Raw genomic sequence first — 16,265 nt, 5'->3', positions numbered from 1 at the left:
CCCTCCCTGCCCGTGAGCGTGAGAAGCCAAGGAAGGGGCACGCCGGACAGGCCGCCACCGGAGCCGCACGAGGCCGCCGCCGCACGAGGGAGAAGAGAGAGGGGGAAGCCGTGGGCCCGTGGTAGTGCCGTTCCGTGAAGAAGACAAATGAAATGACACCGAAGAATGATAGACTACAAACAAGATAGAGCATATGCCATACCACATCTCTGCCTTCTGAAACACTAGGCAGAGATATTACACGGCAAAGACAATACTCCAATATATACACAGATACTGATAAAACCAAACGCACGAAGATATCTAACACATGCATTGACACAAAACATCAAATTCAAGGTCTCCATTCCACCATTCCCAAATAAACGCCTTGCGACAAAAGCTGAACTTGAATTCAGTAACCATGATACAGTTAGTACCGCAAGTTGCCAAGTCTTGTTTTGACATGGAAGACTGCAAAAAGGGAAATGGAAAACATCCTACAGCTTACAGAGGTGACAATCAATAACTTCATGTGGAGTTATCTCCATCCTCTCCAATCTTCTAGACCAAACAACAAGACGAACACAAAATGACTTATTTTGCCCATCCTTTTCAAGACAAAAAAGGTACTGGGAACCTGAAGTTTCCCTAACAATTAACAGATGCTCGGAGTCCCAATTTCACCACCTCTGCCTGGTCATTGGCCTGTAAAGAAAAATGACAGAGTTGGATGAGAACCAATGGCACCAGTGCATGGTTTAAACTCTTGAGAGAGAAAAAGATCAATTAAAATAGCACAGCCTTGTACTATGTTGAGACCTACACTATGCAGTAGAGGCCTAGAGGGGCAGTCAATGAACAGGAACACGGACACTCACACTGGGCTGGAGGCCATAATATCAGAGGTCATGTTTAGTTGACTAATTGCAAACCTAGGACACCATTTAAAATTCCGCAATGTACATGGATCCTGTTACGAAATCAATATCTAAACAGTTTGGTATAAGAGGACAGGCATGTAAAACTAACGTATCATGCAGAACCATCAAAGCACAAGTATTCAATATTTCTGAGCAAAATATCAACATGTTTCTGAACAAAACTATATGATTCTTGAAAGCACACAATATCGAGTTAAGTAAGCAAACTGCACAAACCTATCTGAACTTCTGCTTCCATCAAAAGATCCCCTTTCTCTGCTTCCTTGAAATCCCCATCTTTCTTCTGGCCTTGCATGTGGTTCCATACCACCACGAGAATGCGGTCTGTCCACAACTGTAGCTTGTGGTTCCTCTGCTGGACTAGGTGGAAGTGCTGTAACCCTGCCTGCACCAGAACGCGGTCTTTGCCCAAATCGAATCTTGTCATCCAACTCCCTTGTAAGCTGCTCAAGTTGACTTTCCAACTGGGTTATCTTCTCAGCCAAATTTTTTGCATCTACTGAGGCTTGGTCAGAATCATCACTTATCTTTCCCTCAATTTCTTTCAGATCCACCTTCATAAGGTTGATTTCCTCTTTCAAATTTCTTTCTTCATCTGACTCTGGCCTGAAAAGTAAGGTGCACGAATATTCAAATCACATGGGAATACAGCCCCAAGAAAATAAATGGAAATATTTGCAGAGAAATATCAACACAAGCATGTGTTTGACATGATAAAGTACCAAACTAGTTAATTTACTTCAAAGCCTAAAACAGGAGTTCAGGGAGGATTGAATAGGCTGCCGAAACTGAACTAGATTATTAAAATTATTTTCCCCAAAACAAAATTGGTATTTACTATATCATGTTGAAAACAGTTAACCATGCCAGAAAGGTGGAATAAAAGAAAATATGTTTACCCTTGCATCATGTAATTTATCTCAAAGTGAGGTGTTAAAGTGGTTCAAGTACCAGCGAAGTTACAGACATCAAACCCTCGCAACCACGAAGCAGATAAAACTAGCGACCAACAGCATGTTATCAGAGTTCAAGAAGGCACATATCACCATTATTTGGCAACCAATAATACAATCACAGGAGAAAATGCAGAAGTTAGCATTCTTTTCAGCTAATTGTACACAATAACATATTGCCTGTTCAATGTGGAAGAAAATGGACTCTTTACATTACAGAAATTTCAGCAGCATAGAATTCTGCTAAAAAGTAATAAAATATCAGCAGCCAAAAAGCACTTGAGTAAAATTAATTTGCTTTACATATCACACTTAACCAAATGAGGCAAACAAAATAACATGAATTTTATTGGCTAGTAGATTGCGAAGTAGAGCTGTTACGCCCATATACACCACCAATTTAGAGGCTTGGGATGTGTGTTTATTCCATCATCTAAAAAGCAAGGAAGAGTTGTTTCATTCTAATATTTCTTCATGAGAAACAAAACTATACACAAAGGCCACTATACTGCAGTGAGTGATGTAAATGAAATCTACAAGTGATAGAATACAATACAACTTTCCCATGTATCATTAGAATCCACTAAAATGTCACACTGTGCACCATTTCATGTTTTTGCTTAATTTATTAGTCATAAGTCCATGACCTTAAAAACACAATTACACAAGATGATTAACTGATTTACTAACAAAGGGAATGCTACATTTTGCTAGATCTGACCAGTAGACCCAGCATCAAATTCACCAAAACCACAAGTTTAATCACCATAATACCATATCACTGTAAACATTGATTAATTGCACAATGTTCAAACCAATTTTGGATAACATCATAAAATCAAGGGCTACACATCAATATCCAATGCCTATGGTATGACCAACCCAGTGTGTTACTAGTGGCCTCGGTGAGCTGCGATGGTAGGAATAGCATGTTATCCTATAATGCCTCTGGGCACAAACATAAATACATAATACCCTTGTTTTAACCTACTTACATTAAGTGAGAACAAGTGTAAGCATGTGTAGGCATGTCAAGCGTGGGGCAGGGTTTCAGGGACATTGTGTCTTGATGCACTAAGCACCAGAGTACTATAACAAAAGTGTGACTCACTTGTTCTTGGAACATACTAGGTAATGGTCAGTTTTAGCAAAGCAGACTTTGTCAAATACCACAAGTAAAAGATATGTCATAGGAAAGTGCTTTCATCACAACATCGCTAATGGTCAGTTTTAGCAAAGTCACCATGTCAAATACCACAGGTAAAAGATGTCATAGGCAAGTGCTTCCATTAAAAAAAAAGATTTCCAGTGAGGTTGCAGCTTTCTAACTTATATATCAGTACTCAGCATTGCATACGGCAAGCACTAGAATTCTAGAAATGCTATGCATAATCAAGTGACAGTTCCACGGACATCATACCTATTTACAGCACGATGCTCCAGCTCAAGGTCAATCTTCCTCCAATCTTTCCCTTTCTCCTGCAGAACCAGTTCCCTTGGCTTGGCATCGCCGAATGGGTTAACCTTTGGCCGTGCCCTGGGTGCTCCCTCACTTCCAACTGCTGAAACCTGCGAACCAGGGCTCCCAGGGCGGGAGGAATGCGCGCTATTTGGCCTGCTGGAGTGCGAGCTGGTAGGCCGGCTGGTCTTCTGCTCAATCTCACTCTCGATCTTCCTCCAATCCACCCCCTTCTCGGCCAGCACATCCTCCCTGGGCCTTGCAGCCCCAAATGGGCTTGGCCGGTTGCGTGCCACCTCAGCAGGTGGCGTAGTGGTAGCCGAAGGATCACGTTTCGGAGCATTGAGAACGATGCGCGGCCTCTCCCCCATCCCCTCGCCGTTGTGTGGCAGAGGGGTGGCTCCACGGACCCAACGGTCGGAATCTGAGGAAGCCGCTGAGTCACGGAAGCCCGGTGAGTCGCGGAAACCCGGCGAGCTGCGGAATCCACCGCCACCACCCGAACCGAGGCTGGGGTAGCGCGACGGGAGCGGCTTCTTGTCGCGCGACCAGTCGTCAATGTCATCCGCGCGGCCGAGGGGGGAGGGCCCGCCGAACCTATCGCGGCGGCCAGAGTCGGCGGCCGCCGGGGTGAACTTCTTACCGGCCCCCCAGTCGTCGACCTCGTCGGCGCGGGAGGGCATGTCGAGATCCGAGCTCCTGCCCGGGCCACGGCGGCCCTCGTCGTCGAACCCGCCGCGGCGCTCCCCTCCCCCGAAGCCCCCGCCGCCGCCGTAGGAGCGGAACCCGCGGGAGCGGTCGAGCTCCTCGGCGGAGCGCTCCCGGGGCCCCGTGGGCAGCATCATCATCTCCTCCGGGGTGAGCCCCCGGGGCTCGACGGGGGCGGCCCTGCGGTGGGCCGCCGCGGCGCCGTAGGTGGTGAACTCGGAGAGCGAGAGCGTGGTGCCCTTGTTCTTCTTCTTGGACTTGCCGCCGCCGGTCGCGGCGGCCGCCTCGCGGAGGCTGGGGAAGCTGGCGGCGCCGCCGGCGGGCGCGGGCGGCTCGGGGGCCGGGAGGGCCGCGGCCTGCTCGCGCTCCTCCTCCTCGGCGCGCTCGGCGTCCAGCGCCCACGCGCCGACGCCGCCCCAGGGCTTGGACATGGCTGCCGCCGGTGGCGAGATCTAGGGTTTGGTGGTGCTCGGAGGCGGAGGGAGGGAGGTGGGTGCGAAATCGAGGAGAGGAAGGAAGGCGCTGCTGCTGCTGCGGGGCTGTGCGGGTGGGGTGGGGTGGGGTGGGGTGGTAAAAGGCGGTGCCCCCAGGGGCGGAACCGCAAAAAGGCGTGCCAGCCGCGGCTCGCCTGGCGCCCCTGGCCTCGTGTGTGACGGCGCAGGCAGAGCTGTGTGTTGGGAGTGGGACTGTGGGCTCGCTAGGCGCTAGCTGGTCGAACGACGTGCGTGCGTGGCGTGCCGCCGTGCACATGTGGTTTTAATTCTTCCGGAGGGACGTGGCGAGTGGCCGGCGCGTGGGAGGGCGTGCGGCCGGAGTGTCGGTCGTGTGAGCGTGCGGTGCGGCAACGGCAGGAGAGGCGTCGCGTGCCATCAGCACATCACCTCTTCGGCGAACTTGTTCAGCTTCTTCCTCTCTCTCTCTGCCACCGTGGTGTGAGCCTCTCACGTAGTGGAGGAATGCGTTTGCATGCCCTACAACCTCAGCCGAAGAAGCCAAACGCAAAAGCCGGAGTTCAATTCGTCGCAATCTTTAATTGTGCAGGTTGGTGAGACTTGCAAACCACGGTGTACCACGCCTTGTCGGCTGATCATAAAAGAATACGGAGTAGCACATTTCAGGAAGAACTTCGGCATCAAAACAGGTACAAACTCACTGCCACGGAGAATATTTCCTTCCAGGCACAGAAAGTCTTGGTCTTTTCTAATTTGCTACAGCCCATTCCGTTCCGCTAGCCACGGAATGAAAAAGGAACCAGAATAATCTAGTGGCTTTCCCTCCTCTCTTTCATTCTTTTCTTTTTCCGATTCATCTCTTGTTTTTTTATAACAAAAAATCTTTTTATTTGACCACGTAATTTTTGCAAAGTTTATTATGGTCCACCATATTCTTCTATTTCTCTTTGTGACTTGTCAAACTAGTTTTTTTTTTTGTGAAAAGAGAAAGGCATTTGCGCAAGTCAGTTGAATCGATCGCTAAAAACAATTCTGCATATGCGTCGTTGACTTGATCATACAAAAGGAGCATCCAAAGTCGTCAGCTTTCCACAGATGCATGAGCTGATCGAGAACGAGAGGAGACGATAAAGATAGGCGGCCTACCAATCGATGGTTGGTATTGGCGTAAAAAAGTTAGCTTTGCCATCTGATCATCATCTCAAAAAAGAAAGGCTTGGGCGCTTGGCCATCTGACTAGTCTTATTCCCTTTCGCTTTCGAATGCGCGCCATGCAATCGCAGTGCGCGGTGGTGCCATCCTTTCCCTGACGGCTGACTCCTGACGCAGGCTCCGGGCACGCTACTGGTCCCGGCGGATCGTGCTTTCCTTGGCGCCGCCGTCAATTTCGTTTTTGTTACATGGTAAATTCTTGAGAAACCACAGCCTGACAGCCACTATTCAAGGTAAGGTTCTGCAGAGACGGCACCACCGATGCTGACGATGCAGCATGAAGAGTGCGGATGCGGTTCCTGAGTTCAGGAGAGGCTACCTCTTCTTGGTACTTCCCTTCCTTCTTTTCTTCGTCTTTCTTCTAAAAAACATAGAGAGGCTTAGGGGAGCTCCATTATCCGAGCGACGGTAGGGGGGTTTGAGCTCCATCCACCCCACCACGGTAGGAGGCTTGAGCTCCGCCTGCCCTGCCGCTAAATCCGCCCTTGAGCGTGAAGCCTGCGACCTTTGGGATTCACAGCCGGCCTGCCTGAAGAGAACTAGTGCGCCTATTCACTTGTGGCCGGCCGGCGAGTATATACTTATCTACCAGAATGCTTGAAGGCTTGAAACCAAGACAGATGTACAGACATCAATAGTTGAAGGGAGTGGGTAACACTAGGGAACGGTTTGCCGGCCGGCGTGGAGTTCAGCATACGGTGTATGGCATTGGACAGGCGCCTGACGCTTTTGGGTCGCCTTTCGAGACCGATGGAAGCGGAAGCCTACGAGGTTACTGCTAGCGAGAGTTTCGTAGAGATTTCATAGAAGTTAATTTGATGGTATTGCATACTAGGCTATTTTTACTAAAGTTTTCATAAAAAAATCATTCTTATTTAATGATGTGACATATCAACAATTTGAATGACATGGCATGCTAATTATGAAGAGAGATACAGAAGAAGTTTCACAAGGATGAAACTCTGGATGTGACATATCAACAATTTGAATGACATGGCATGCTAATTATGAAGAGAGATACAGAAGAAGTTTCACAAGGATGAAACTCTGCATAGACTATTTCCAAGACTATAGAACCTGATGAAATTGACGTTAGGAGCTAGAGAGTTTCATTTCATCTGATCATATCTAATCACATGCTTCGCAATTAAATGGTATGAGCAACCTATGAAATCGGGAAATGAAAAGTATCGGGGCATTGTTTCATGCATGATTTATCAACTCAAACCTCTTTCGATAACATGTCACTCTTGGAAACTGTGAGATGAAACTCCCCACTGGGAATAACCTTATTTATAAAGAGACATATGTGAGCAGTCTTCACTGTTTTCCCAATGAAATTTATATTAGGAGGATTTGAGTTCCATCTCCACGCGTTACATCAACTTTGATTGGTTATTTAGATACAACATTTAGATGATATAGGTAGCATATGAAACTGTGAAATAAAATTTTATATTGGGAGACCTTGTTTCATACCTCAACTCAAATAATTACTTATGTGATTGTCACTCTTAGTTCATTCCCAGACTCCTAGTGCAAAGTTTCAATATGCAATTACCAAGAGTGACACATCATCAAAGGATTTTGAAACTATAAATGAAATAAGACCTCCCAATGCACACAGTTTCATTTCACATTTTCATAAACAAGCCATCGAATTCAATCACGATGAACGTGATGGGATGAAATTGGATGAAATGAAACTTTCTAACCCCAATGCTAGTTTCAACAAGTTTTATAGTCTTGGAAATAGTGTACCTCCGAATGAAACATATTTCTTCTATCTCTTTATAAATTTCTTGCTATGTCATTATTTCTTTTGTCTACGTGGCACCTCGTTTAATGAGATTGAAACCCTTATGAAATCCTCGTTGGGAGTGGCCTTAGAAACCGTGGAATGAAATCCTGCACTAGGAATAGCTTGAGATGTGGTTAAACTTTCGCAAGAATTTATGAACCTCACACAACGGGATCTACTAGTTTTAGGTAGCGGCTTCCAATAATGGTACGTTCCATGCTACTAGAAAAATTGATCTTTGATATCGGTTTCAAACCCCCTTTAGTACCAAAATTGGAACTGGTATCATCCAATTGAGACTAAGAGGTGGGAGCCTATCATCTTACGCGTGATTTTCTTATCATCGCACCTACTTAGCAAATCTGACTTACTTAAGAGATGTTTTCTTTTTGAATTCAACTATGGAGTGTGGCCCCTTAGTATTGGTTTGATAATGCCAACCGGTACTAAGGGTTTCCAGGACGATCGCAATCAGACCCGTACTAAAAAGTCTAATGCATATCGTTATATGTTCACAATATATGGTAGATGTACGGTGCTTTATTTAGTAATGCACATGATTTCATGAGTTTTCGTGAAGTGGACCCACATTATTGATCATTTGATAAATATATCTACTGTAATATCTAAATAAAACAGTCTGAATTTGAATAAAAGAATAAGATAATTATAAATGTCTAAAAAACCTTTTCTGCTTCAGTTGACCTCTCCAGGAGTCTGCACAACTGATAAATGAAACTATTCGTGGTGGACTTTGTTTAGTTTTCTTATGTGAAGCCAACTAAGGAGATGGGAAACAATGTTAGTTGTCAATGGTTGCAGATCACAAGTACATTCTATCAATGGTTGTACATCACAAGTACCCCCTTCAACGAAAAAGGGTTAGACATACAACATTGGATGGAAAAGGTTAGTATATATAAGCCTCTGCTTCCTTCAAGGTTTCAAGCATAATATTGAGAACTAATCACCAAAGATACAAATGCCTGAATGGGAAGCCACCTACATTTACACGCATTTCAGAGCCCCAAATCAGCTCCGGGACCCAAGCCTCATATGTATGTATCCCCTGTTATTTAATGTGAGCAACTCCCACCTTGGTTGATATTTCTTTGAGAGTTCTTCTTGATTTTCCTACAAAGCACTTTGCACATACTGATGTGAGATTACTTCTTGATTTTCCTACTGATTGGTAGATGGGTTGCCCATCTCTGGAAAACAATTTGCTGCTGGAATGGATTTTAGGGAATCAAGATGATTGCCTAAATGCTGGTAGCTCCATGGTGTCTTGAGAACAAGGACAGAAAAACAACCTGCTATGTGAGTGCCCATAAGTTGCATATGTTAACTAAAGCAGAAGTATTAATAATATTCACATGCCACTACCTAAAACTCCTAGAATTAGACTGCAAGAATCAGATGACTCAGTCTACGACATCATCTCATATTACATTCTATCTATGTCTGGTATGATCTAATTACCATTGGAATCACTAAAAAAACAAGTGACCAACCATCTGTCAAGCAATTTCACAATACTAATAATGGAGAACGGGAGAATAAATGATGGACTATGTTGCCAACCAAGCAAATCCACTAATCATTATCTTCCTCTATGTAATCAAACCACCAGATCCGCCTCAATAAGGATGCATAAAAATGGATTGTCATGGAGATGTGCAGAAGAGGTTACTGTTTTCGTAGGGGCGAGCTTGGCGGCGGCGCGGCCAGCACAGAAGTAGCCAGAGGCGTCCGTCTACCAGCGCGTCGACGTGGAGGGGAGACCGTGGGGGGCGTGGAGAGAAGGCCGAGAAGGGGGGCGCTGGTGCGGAGGGGCAACCGGGCAAGGGGTGCGCCGGCGGTGGGTGCCCAGAGAGGCACGGTTGGGCGGCGGATGGAGGAGGAGTGGTCCGGCCATATCAATTGGGTGCCCGGAGGCGGCTCGGTTGGGTGGTGCACGGAGGCGGCTCGGTTGCGCGGTGCACGAAGGTGGCGCAAATGGAGTCACTGGGCTCCTCCACCGTGGATCCGACGTGGCGGCGCACGGAGGCGACGCGGATGGAGTCCCCGGGCGGAGGAGAGCGAGGAGGAGGGCGGGTGGCGGCAGCGGTGCCGAACGAGTGAGGAGAGGAGCAGGGCTGTAACAACTCTGCCTTAATTAGGTGTACTTAAACCTAAACAACTTGTTAGTCGCTAAGCAAAAGAGATAAATGTCCTTTTTGACCATAAAAAGCTCTTTTTGGAGTTAAATTTAAAACTTGAGTTTTTATATATAAACTTAAATCTTTTGCCCAAATAAGAGTTGTAAAACTTTTAATTTCAAACAACTTTTGTTAAAGACACTTTAGCTAATTCGGAGAGGGAGAAGGTCAAAAATAAGAATCAAAATAGGAGTATTATAAGACCCTGCAAACAACCTAAGTCCTGGAATTCAAGTTTTTCTTCAACTTTGCAACCTGTTATCTCACAATTTCCTATCTAACCTTAAGTCAGACCTTTAATAAAAGTTGTAGTCCCTTGAGTGTGTTCCGACTTTGTTACGCTGACCCAGGTCTAAATCGTAACCGAACCTGCTCAAAATTTTTGGTCAAAATTGGGTAAATAGTCAACTCAGCCCTCTAGGCGTTCCAGCTCTAAATCTGGGAAACCGTCCAGAGTGCGCCTCTTGGCGAAGGTGTTCCTCCAAATCCTTTCAAAATCTGAGCAAATACTTTTAATAAAGTTGAACTACAACCACAGTACTACAAGTTTGCTTAAGGGGTTTTCGAATGTTTAGTTTGAAAATCGTGAGGAGTGGGCCCCAAAGTCGATAGTGTGCGCTACCCGACCTTGCCTCGATGCCAGCGCGCCTGGGCATGTTCGCCTGCGCGTCGCTCACCGCGTGGCCACCATCCACCGGCAGCTCGCCGGCGCCCTATCCCTAGCGGGGGAGCGATAGGATGGGAACCTCGACGCCTAACCGGCGCCCACGACAAGACGGGGCGAGCGTCGTGCTGGTCAATCGCCGGCCGAGCACATCCTTCGCCCCTGCCGCGCATCCACGCCCGCCAACCGGAGCTTTGCCCGCTCGCTGGAAAAGCCGCCACACCGCCATCGTCCCACGCCTTTGCCCGCTCGCCCAATCAGCACCCGCGTCTTCCTTCCCCTCGCACGCCACACCACCGCCGGACACCGGCCGAGCCGCCGCCCCCAATCCGGCGCTTGACGCGACCAGACACACGCTCGACCTCGCCAATCCTCCCGCCCGGCAAAATCGCGCTTGTCTGACGCTATCTTCCTTGCCCCATGCTCGGAGGATCCTGTCCCCGGAACTCCGCTTCTCCGGCCAATGGAGGCGCCGACCAATCGCCACCGCGACAGAGCACTTCCTTCTTCCTCGATCTTATCCTCTCGTCCGCTCGAGCTCGTTTCCTTCCTCCGAGCACTTCCGCGCATCTATAAAAAGGTACCAAAGCCTCTTACCGGAGTTCCCTTCGCCATCACCGCCTTTGCCGCAATACATGCTCTGTTCTTCTCCACCGCACTTGCCGCCACCTGAGCTCTCGGTGGAGCTCCCCTTTCCGCCCGACCCCGTGCTTGGCCAACACCACCAACAGCTTCACCATCCTCTCACACAGTTCTAGAGATTGCTTGTTATCCACGAGATAAAACTTAGCTAGGTTTGGAGATAAACATGTGCAAACATTGGAGGAACGCCGATTTAGAAAGGTAGTTTGAAAATGAACTAAGTTTGAATTTTGACTGAACTTTGACTCAAATTTTTAACACCTTCCACTCCAAATCAGTGAAAGCTCAAATAACAAAAGTGGTTTGATTTGAAAAGTTCTACCACTTTTATATTGGTAAAAAGTTAAGTTGTTATATAAAATTTTGAATTTAACAACTACCCCAAAAGAGCTTTTTAAGGTATTTTTGGACACTTAGTGGATTTGAAATGTTTCCAAAAGTTGGGATTTGGACTTTGGAATGTTTTTCTACTTTTCAAACCTAGTTTGCTGGTTTTATACACTTAATTTCTTATTTGACCTAGTTTGACTTTATTTTGCCCCTTTTGTGGGTTTTAAGTGTTAAGTGCATTTGAATTTCAAACATTGTCGGTATTTTATGCGGCAAGGTCCTAGAGCTTAAGTGTGGTTTGAACTCTTAATTACTCTAATTTACCTTTTGAAAGTTACACTAAAACTAGGGATATTACAATATCGGCCCCTTTTTGTTGTGCTTGCAGACACCTCATCGTCGTCGCCACGGATTACTCACTGCCATCCCATCGCTTTGGCTATCATCCTGGGCTCGATGGTCTACTATGCGGAGTTGGTTTTGGGAGCCTTTGGAGAAAGCCTGGTCGGGCATTCACCGTGGCCGACAACAGTTGCGTCTTTGGACATAGCTCACCTCGCTGGGGGCGTTGTAGCGGGGAGGTGAGAGGGAGAGGAGGGCGGCGGGACGCTCGGGAGACGGGAGGAGAGAGGAGGCTAGGTTGCGTCGGGTCGAGCGCTGCAATTTTAGGAAAAGCGGAGGGCCTTTTTGCAAAAGGAAAAAGTCCAAATCACTACCCTCGACTACCAGCAAAGTCCACATAACCCCCCAGGTTGTCCAACGTGACAACATAAATAAAGGCGCAGAAAATCCCCTCCACATCGGCCCTGCCCAAGTTCTTCTCCGTTCTTGGGCGCCTCTGTCTGGGAGCCGCGCGTCTCGTCGCCGCCCACTGCGCCGCCGGTGTCCACAGCGCCGGATCCATCCATAGCCACCGGAGACCATGCCTCCCTTGCCCCTTACGCCATGGCCATGGCATCTACCATCACTGAGTGCTGCCAACGGGTCGTCGCCGGCGAGGGGCCCGGCCACAGCTGCATCTCTCCCAAGGGCCACACCATCACAGGGTCGAATTGAGTTGTAAATTGAATGTGGTATAAAATTTCTTGTGTCAATTGGAGCCTAATTATTTTTCCAATTTGAGAATATGATATTGTAATTGTGTCAGTCTCTTGATGTCAATTCAGTTTGGCAAAACTATTTGGATTTCAGTATTATCAGTTCATAACAACAACCTTGTCAATTCAGTTTGGCAAAACTTGTGTTCTTGCATCATTGAGTTGGCATACATAGTTTCTTAATAGTTTATAGCCATTGTTCATCACAGCTATTGTTCAGGTGGCAAGAGAATTCACATATATCCAATTATTCAGGTGGCGCCAAAGAACATTGTGGTGGGCTGGTGCCCAGGTGCCGGATCGTGATCATCGTGTACGCCAGCAGCAGGCAGATGGTCTCGATGCCCTACTTGCCGCGGTTCACGTAGTCGCCCAGGAACAGGTAGTTGGCCGTCGGCGGCAGGCCGCTATACTCGAGCAGCCGCAGCAGATCCGAGAACTTCCTGTGGATGTCCCCTGCATGCAGAGCCACAGACGCACGCCTGATCAGCAAACTGCTTGCATCGCCAGTGTAGGACAGAGAAATTAAACAGAGGAGAGTGCTCTGCTAGCTGACCGCAGACGTTGATGGGGGCCTCGAGCTTGACCACTCCTCCCTGCACTTGCCAACGAACTTGAGGAGGTGAGCACCGGCGAGCTCCTCAGGGACGTCGCCGCGCTGCTGCTGTTGCTGCGTGATTGCTGGCGGCGGCGGCTGCTGCCGACGCTCGACACAACCCTGGAGCACCGGGTGGTGAGGAGGGCGGAGGCGACGAGAGAACGATGGATGAACGAAGAAGACTGCTGACGTGGATTCATTAATCAGCCTATGTGGCATTAAACCGCCCGCCACATGAGCAAAACTGGTTTCGATCAGGTGTATTGTGCATTTGGTTTTGGAAATCGTAGGAGTTAAACGTTTTTATAGTTTAGGAGGTTATTTAAACTTTACTTATAGTTCAAGATAGTAATTTGAATTTTTTCTTAGCAACATGACCAGACGGGACGGTCACTGATCGCCGAGCGTCCCATGAAGTGCGGGGAGGAGGACAAACCGGGGTGGCTTTTAATCAAACTGAAGCTGATCCTCTTTGCAGTTTTTCCGTAGCGCCGTGTACATGATGATTTTTTTTTGACAAATGTAGTGCGAGTTTCCATTAATATAGTAGAAAAAAATACAAGACTATATCCTGAGAGACCATAGGTAGGAAAAGAAACGAAACGAAAGGAAAAAACAGCTGAACTCGCCTGGTTGGATTGGGACGTCCCTCGACTCAAAAATCGTTAAACCTAACCGGTTGGATTGGGACATCAACGCGGTCGCACCACTTCACTCAAACAGCGGCAGCAGAGCATACTACAACGCCGAGCCGAAGTCTTTATCGTGGTACTCGGCATCTCACGCTCATGTAGTCGTCGAACCTCCAGACGTGACTCTACGTCGATAGGGAATTGAGAGAAACAGACCGTACTGCACTGAGAAGGTCACCGCCATGCGGGATCCTTCGCCGTAGTGTCGCTGCAACATCGTACTCCACCGATAGAGTAATATCACCAGATCTGGATCTCTTGCAGGCTGCCTCGCAGTCACCACCATGAAAACACAATGCATGGGGCCTCGCCACCTCCATCGTTGGACTCCACCTCACTTTCGTCGCCTCGAAGAAACACCACGTGTGGAGGCCTCGCCACAGTACTCCATGTCATGAATCCGTTTTTTTATTGCCGTCAGAATGGTGAGTAATGTTATCCTGCTACCAAGATCTTCATCAAGCAGCCAAACCGCCGCCCGCAAGTCGACTTCACCTTTATTATCAATACCGCGTGTTCGTTGCATCGGCCAATTGATAATCGATTGACTGGACAATGCTTCGGGTAGGTATTGTTTGCGAGTTCTACGTGCTAATTGGTAAGATTTTATTGAGTTGCCTAGCTTTTGATTCGATTATTTCTAAAATTTTCAGCACCATCATATCAATTTTTTTTAGGGCAGCACCATCATATCATTTAGAAAGGCCTGCGTGATTGTGCCGATGAACTCCCCCATCGTTTCGGAAAGGAGCAAGGAATATGGGCCGAGCTGCCCTGGAAGGAACATTTGTTTGGGCATTCATCACGAGGCCAAATTTTGTTTGTACGCTCTCTTCAGACACGCCGTTCCTCGCATTTCCTCTCAGAAAAGAAAAACTAACATTTCAAAAGGAAGATTGAAAAAAAGCTGCAGTTTGCAACGTCTGTAAAACAAAATTCACCAACATCACGGTAAAACACAGAACTACATCGACAGACCCTGAACTCGTGGTAATTTGTGAGAAACCCAAATGATATACTGAGATGATCATTGTTTGTCAGATATTTATTTATGAGATGTTCTGAGATGATTATCGATTTATATATGCTTACTTCTAAGAGATATTTTTGTGAACATCATGTCTTTTGGCATGCTTTTGCATTTGAGCGATGGCATGGAAGGAAATAACTTCAAAAATCTACTCCATGCACAGAAGGGTAAAAAGGTCTTTACCCTCCCACTTGACAGCACGTAACATTGAAATGACGCCGTGAAATGGCAGACAAGCCATATGAGAGTTAGGGCCTATTTGGATGACGCCGCAAATTGCCGCATTGATGATGCGAAACTGAGCCCTTGTAACAAGTTCAACCCAACTTCCAACTTTGACACTATGCAAAAAGAAGATTCCCCATGACATCAAACTTGCGGTACATGCATGGAGTACTAAATGTAGACGAAATTAAAAACTAATTGCACAGTTTTGTTGTACTTTGCGAGACGAATCTTTTAAGTCTAATTAGTCAATGTTTAAACAATAATTCACAAATACAAACGAAACGTTAACAGTGTGCTACAGTGCTGTAATAGTATTTTAGCACCTCCAAACTTTAGCAACTAAACAAGGCCTGAACTACATCGCTTTGGCAAGATGTGACTCGACCGTAACTCCAGCAACCAAACTTGTGGCGAGCTGCGGTTAGGCTGCTCGGAGTTTCAGAAGATTTCATTCTCTTTCATAAGAAACGCACAAAATTAATTAATTAATTATATATAAAGATATATTTTAAAAATGGGGTAACATCATGGAGAGGTATGGGCCGAACAGTGAGAGGCCGCCATTGTTATTTCTGTATCAAAATGAATGTGCGGTAGGGTGGTGCTTGGTGCGCTGCTCCCTAACTTGTATACTCTTGAGGCATGGCGTTGGGTACTTGATATAGCTGTGAGGCTTATAGAGGCGATCGAAACTGTACTGGAAACAACGACCTGGCCACGCGCAGCCGCCACAGGGCACTCACCGTCCACACTCCGGCAACCAAAGAAAAGGGCGCGGCCGCGTGGAGGGATCTCGGCAGGCATCTCGTTTCTCGTCGGCGCCGGACGGTGGGACCGGAATGGGGCTAGTCACTACTCACGAAATCTAGCGGGACCTCCGGAGCTGTGCTGGAACAGGGAATAGCGATACCGTGTCGATCTCTCCGCTACATGCATGGACCCAACACAAATTCACTTCTCCCATGCATGCCGCCGCTGCCGGCTGATTATTTTTGGTTTGTTGCATTGGCTCGATCTGAAGCCCATCTCTGTTCAAGGATATAAGGCAGGGTTCGGTTCCGATTGCTTATTTTTAGCACCCGTCACATTGAATGTTTTGATACTAATTAGGAGTATTAAACGTAGACTATTTACAAAATCTATTACATAAATGGAGGCTAAACGGCGAGACAAATCTATTAAGCCTAATTAGTCCATGATTTGATAATATGTTGCTACAGTAAACATTTGCTGATGATGGATTAATTAGGCTTAATAGATTCGCCTCGCCGTTTA

General features: G+C 47.0%; 1 protein-coding gene across 1 annotated transcript; it reads right to left on the bottom strand.

The window, feature by feature from the left end:
- Positions 1 to 315: 315 nt before the first annotated feature.
- Positions 316 to 4,594, bottom strand: LOC101755750 (eukaryotic translation initiation factor 4B1). The gene is made up of 3 exons (XM_004975915.4): positions 3,297 to 4,594; positions 1,140 to 1,529; positions 316 to 687 (listed from the first exon to the last, which is right to left on the bottom strand). The coding sequence occupies exons 1-3, from the start codon at positions 4,472 to 4,474 to the stop codon at positions 663 to 665; spliced, it is 1,593 nt and encodes a 530-aa protein (XP_004975972.1). The 5' UTR covers positions 4,475 to 4,594; the 3' UTR covers positions 316 to 662.
- Positions 4,595 to 16,265: the final 11,671 nt, after the last annotated feature.

This window comes from Setaria italica, chromosome VII (genome assembly GCF_000263155.2).
Source record: "Setaria italica strain Yugu1 chromosome VII, Setaria_italica_v2.0, whole genome shotgun sequence".
Lineage (NCBI taxonomy): Eukaryota > Viridiplantae > Streptophyta > Magnoliopsida > Poales > Poaceae > Setaria > Setaria italica.
The sequence above is the reverse complement of the archived record's forward strand: the minus strand, read 5'-3'. Positions and strand labels throughout refer to the sequence as shown.

Coding starts and splice junctions, on each gene's coding strand:
- LOC101755750 (XM_004975915.4), bottom strand. CDS start 4,474: ATGTCCAAGCCCTGGGGCGGCGTCGGCGCGTGGGCGCTGGACGCCGAG. Junction 1,530..3,296: donor GAGCATCGTGCTGTAAATAG/GTATGATGTCCG, acceptor CTTACTTTTCAG/GCCAGAGTCAGATGAAGAAA. Junction 688..1,139: donor GGAAGCAGAAGTTCAGATAG/GTTTGTGCAGTT, acceptor TTTTCTTTACAG/GCCAATGACCAGGCAGAGGT.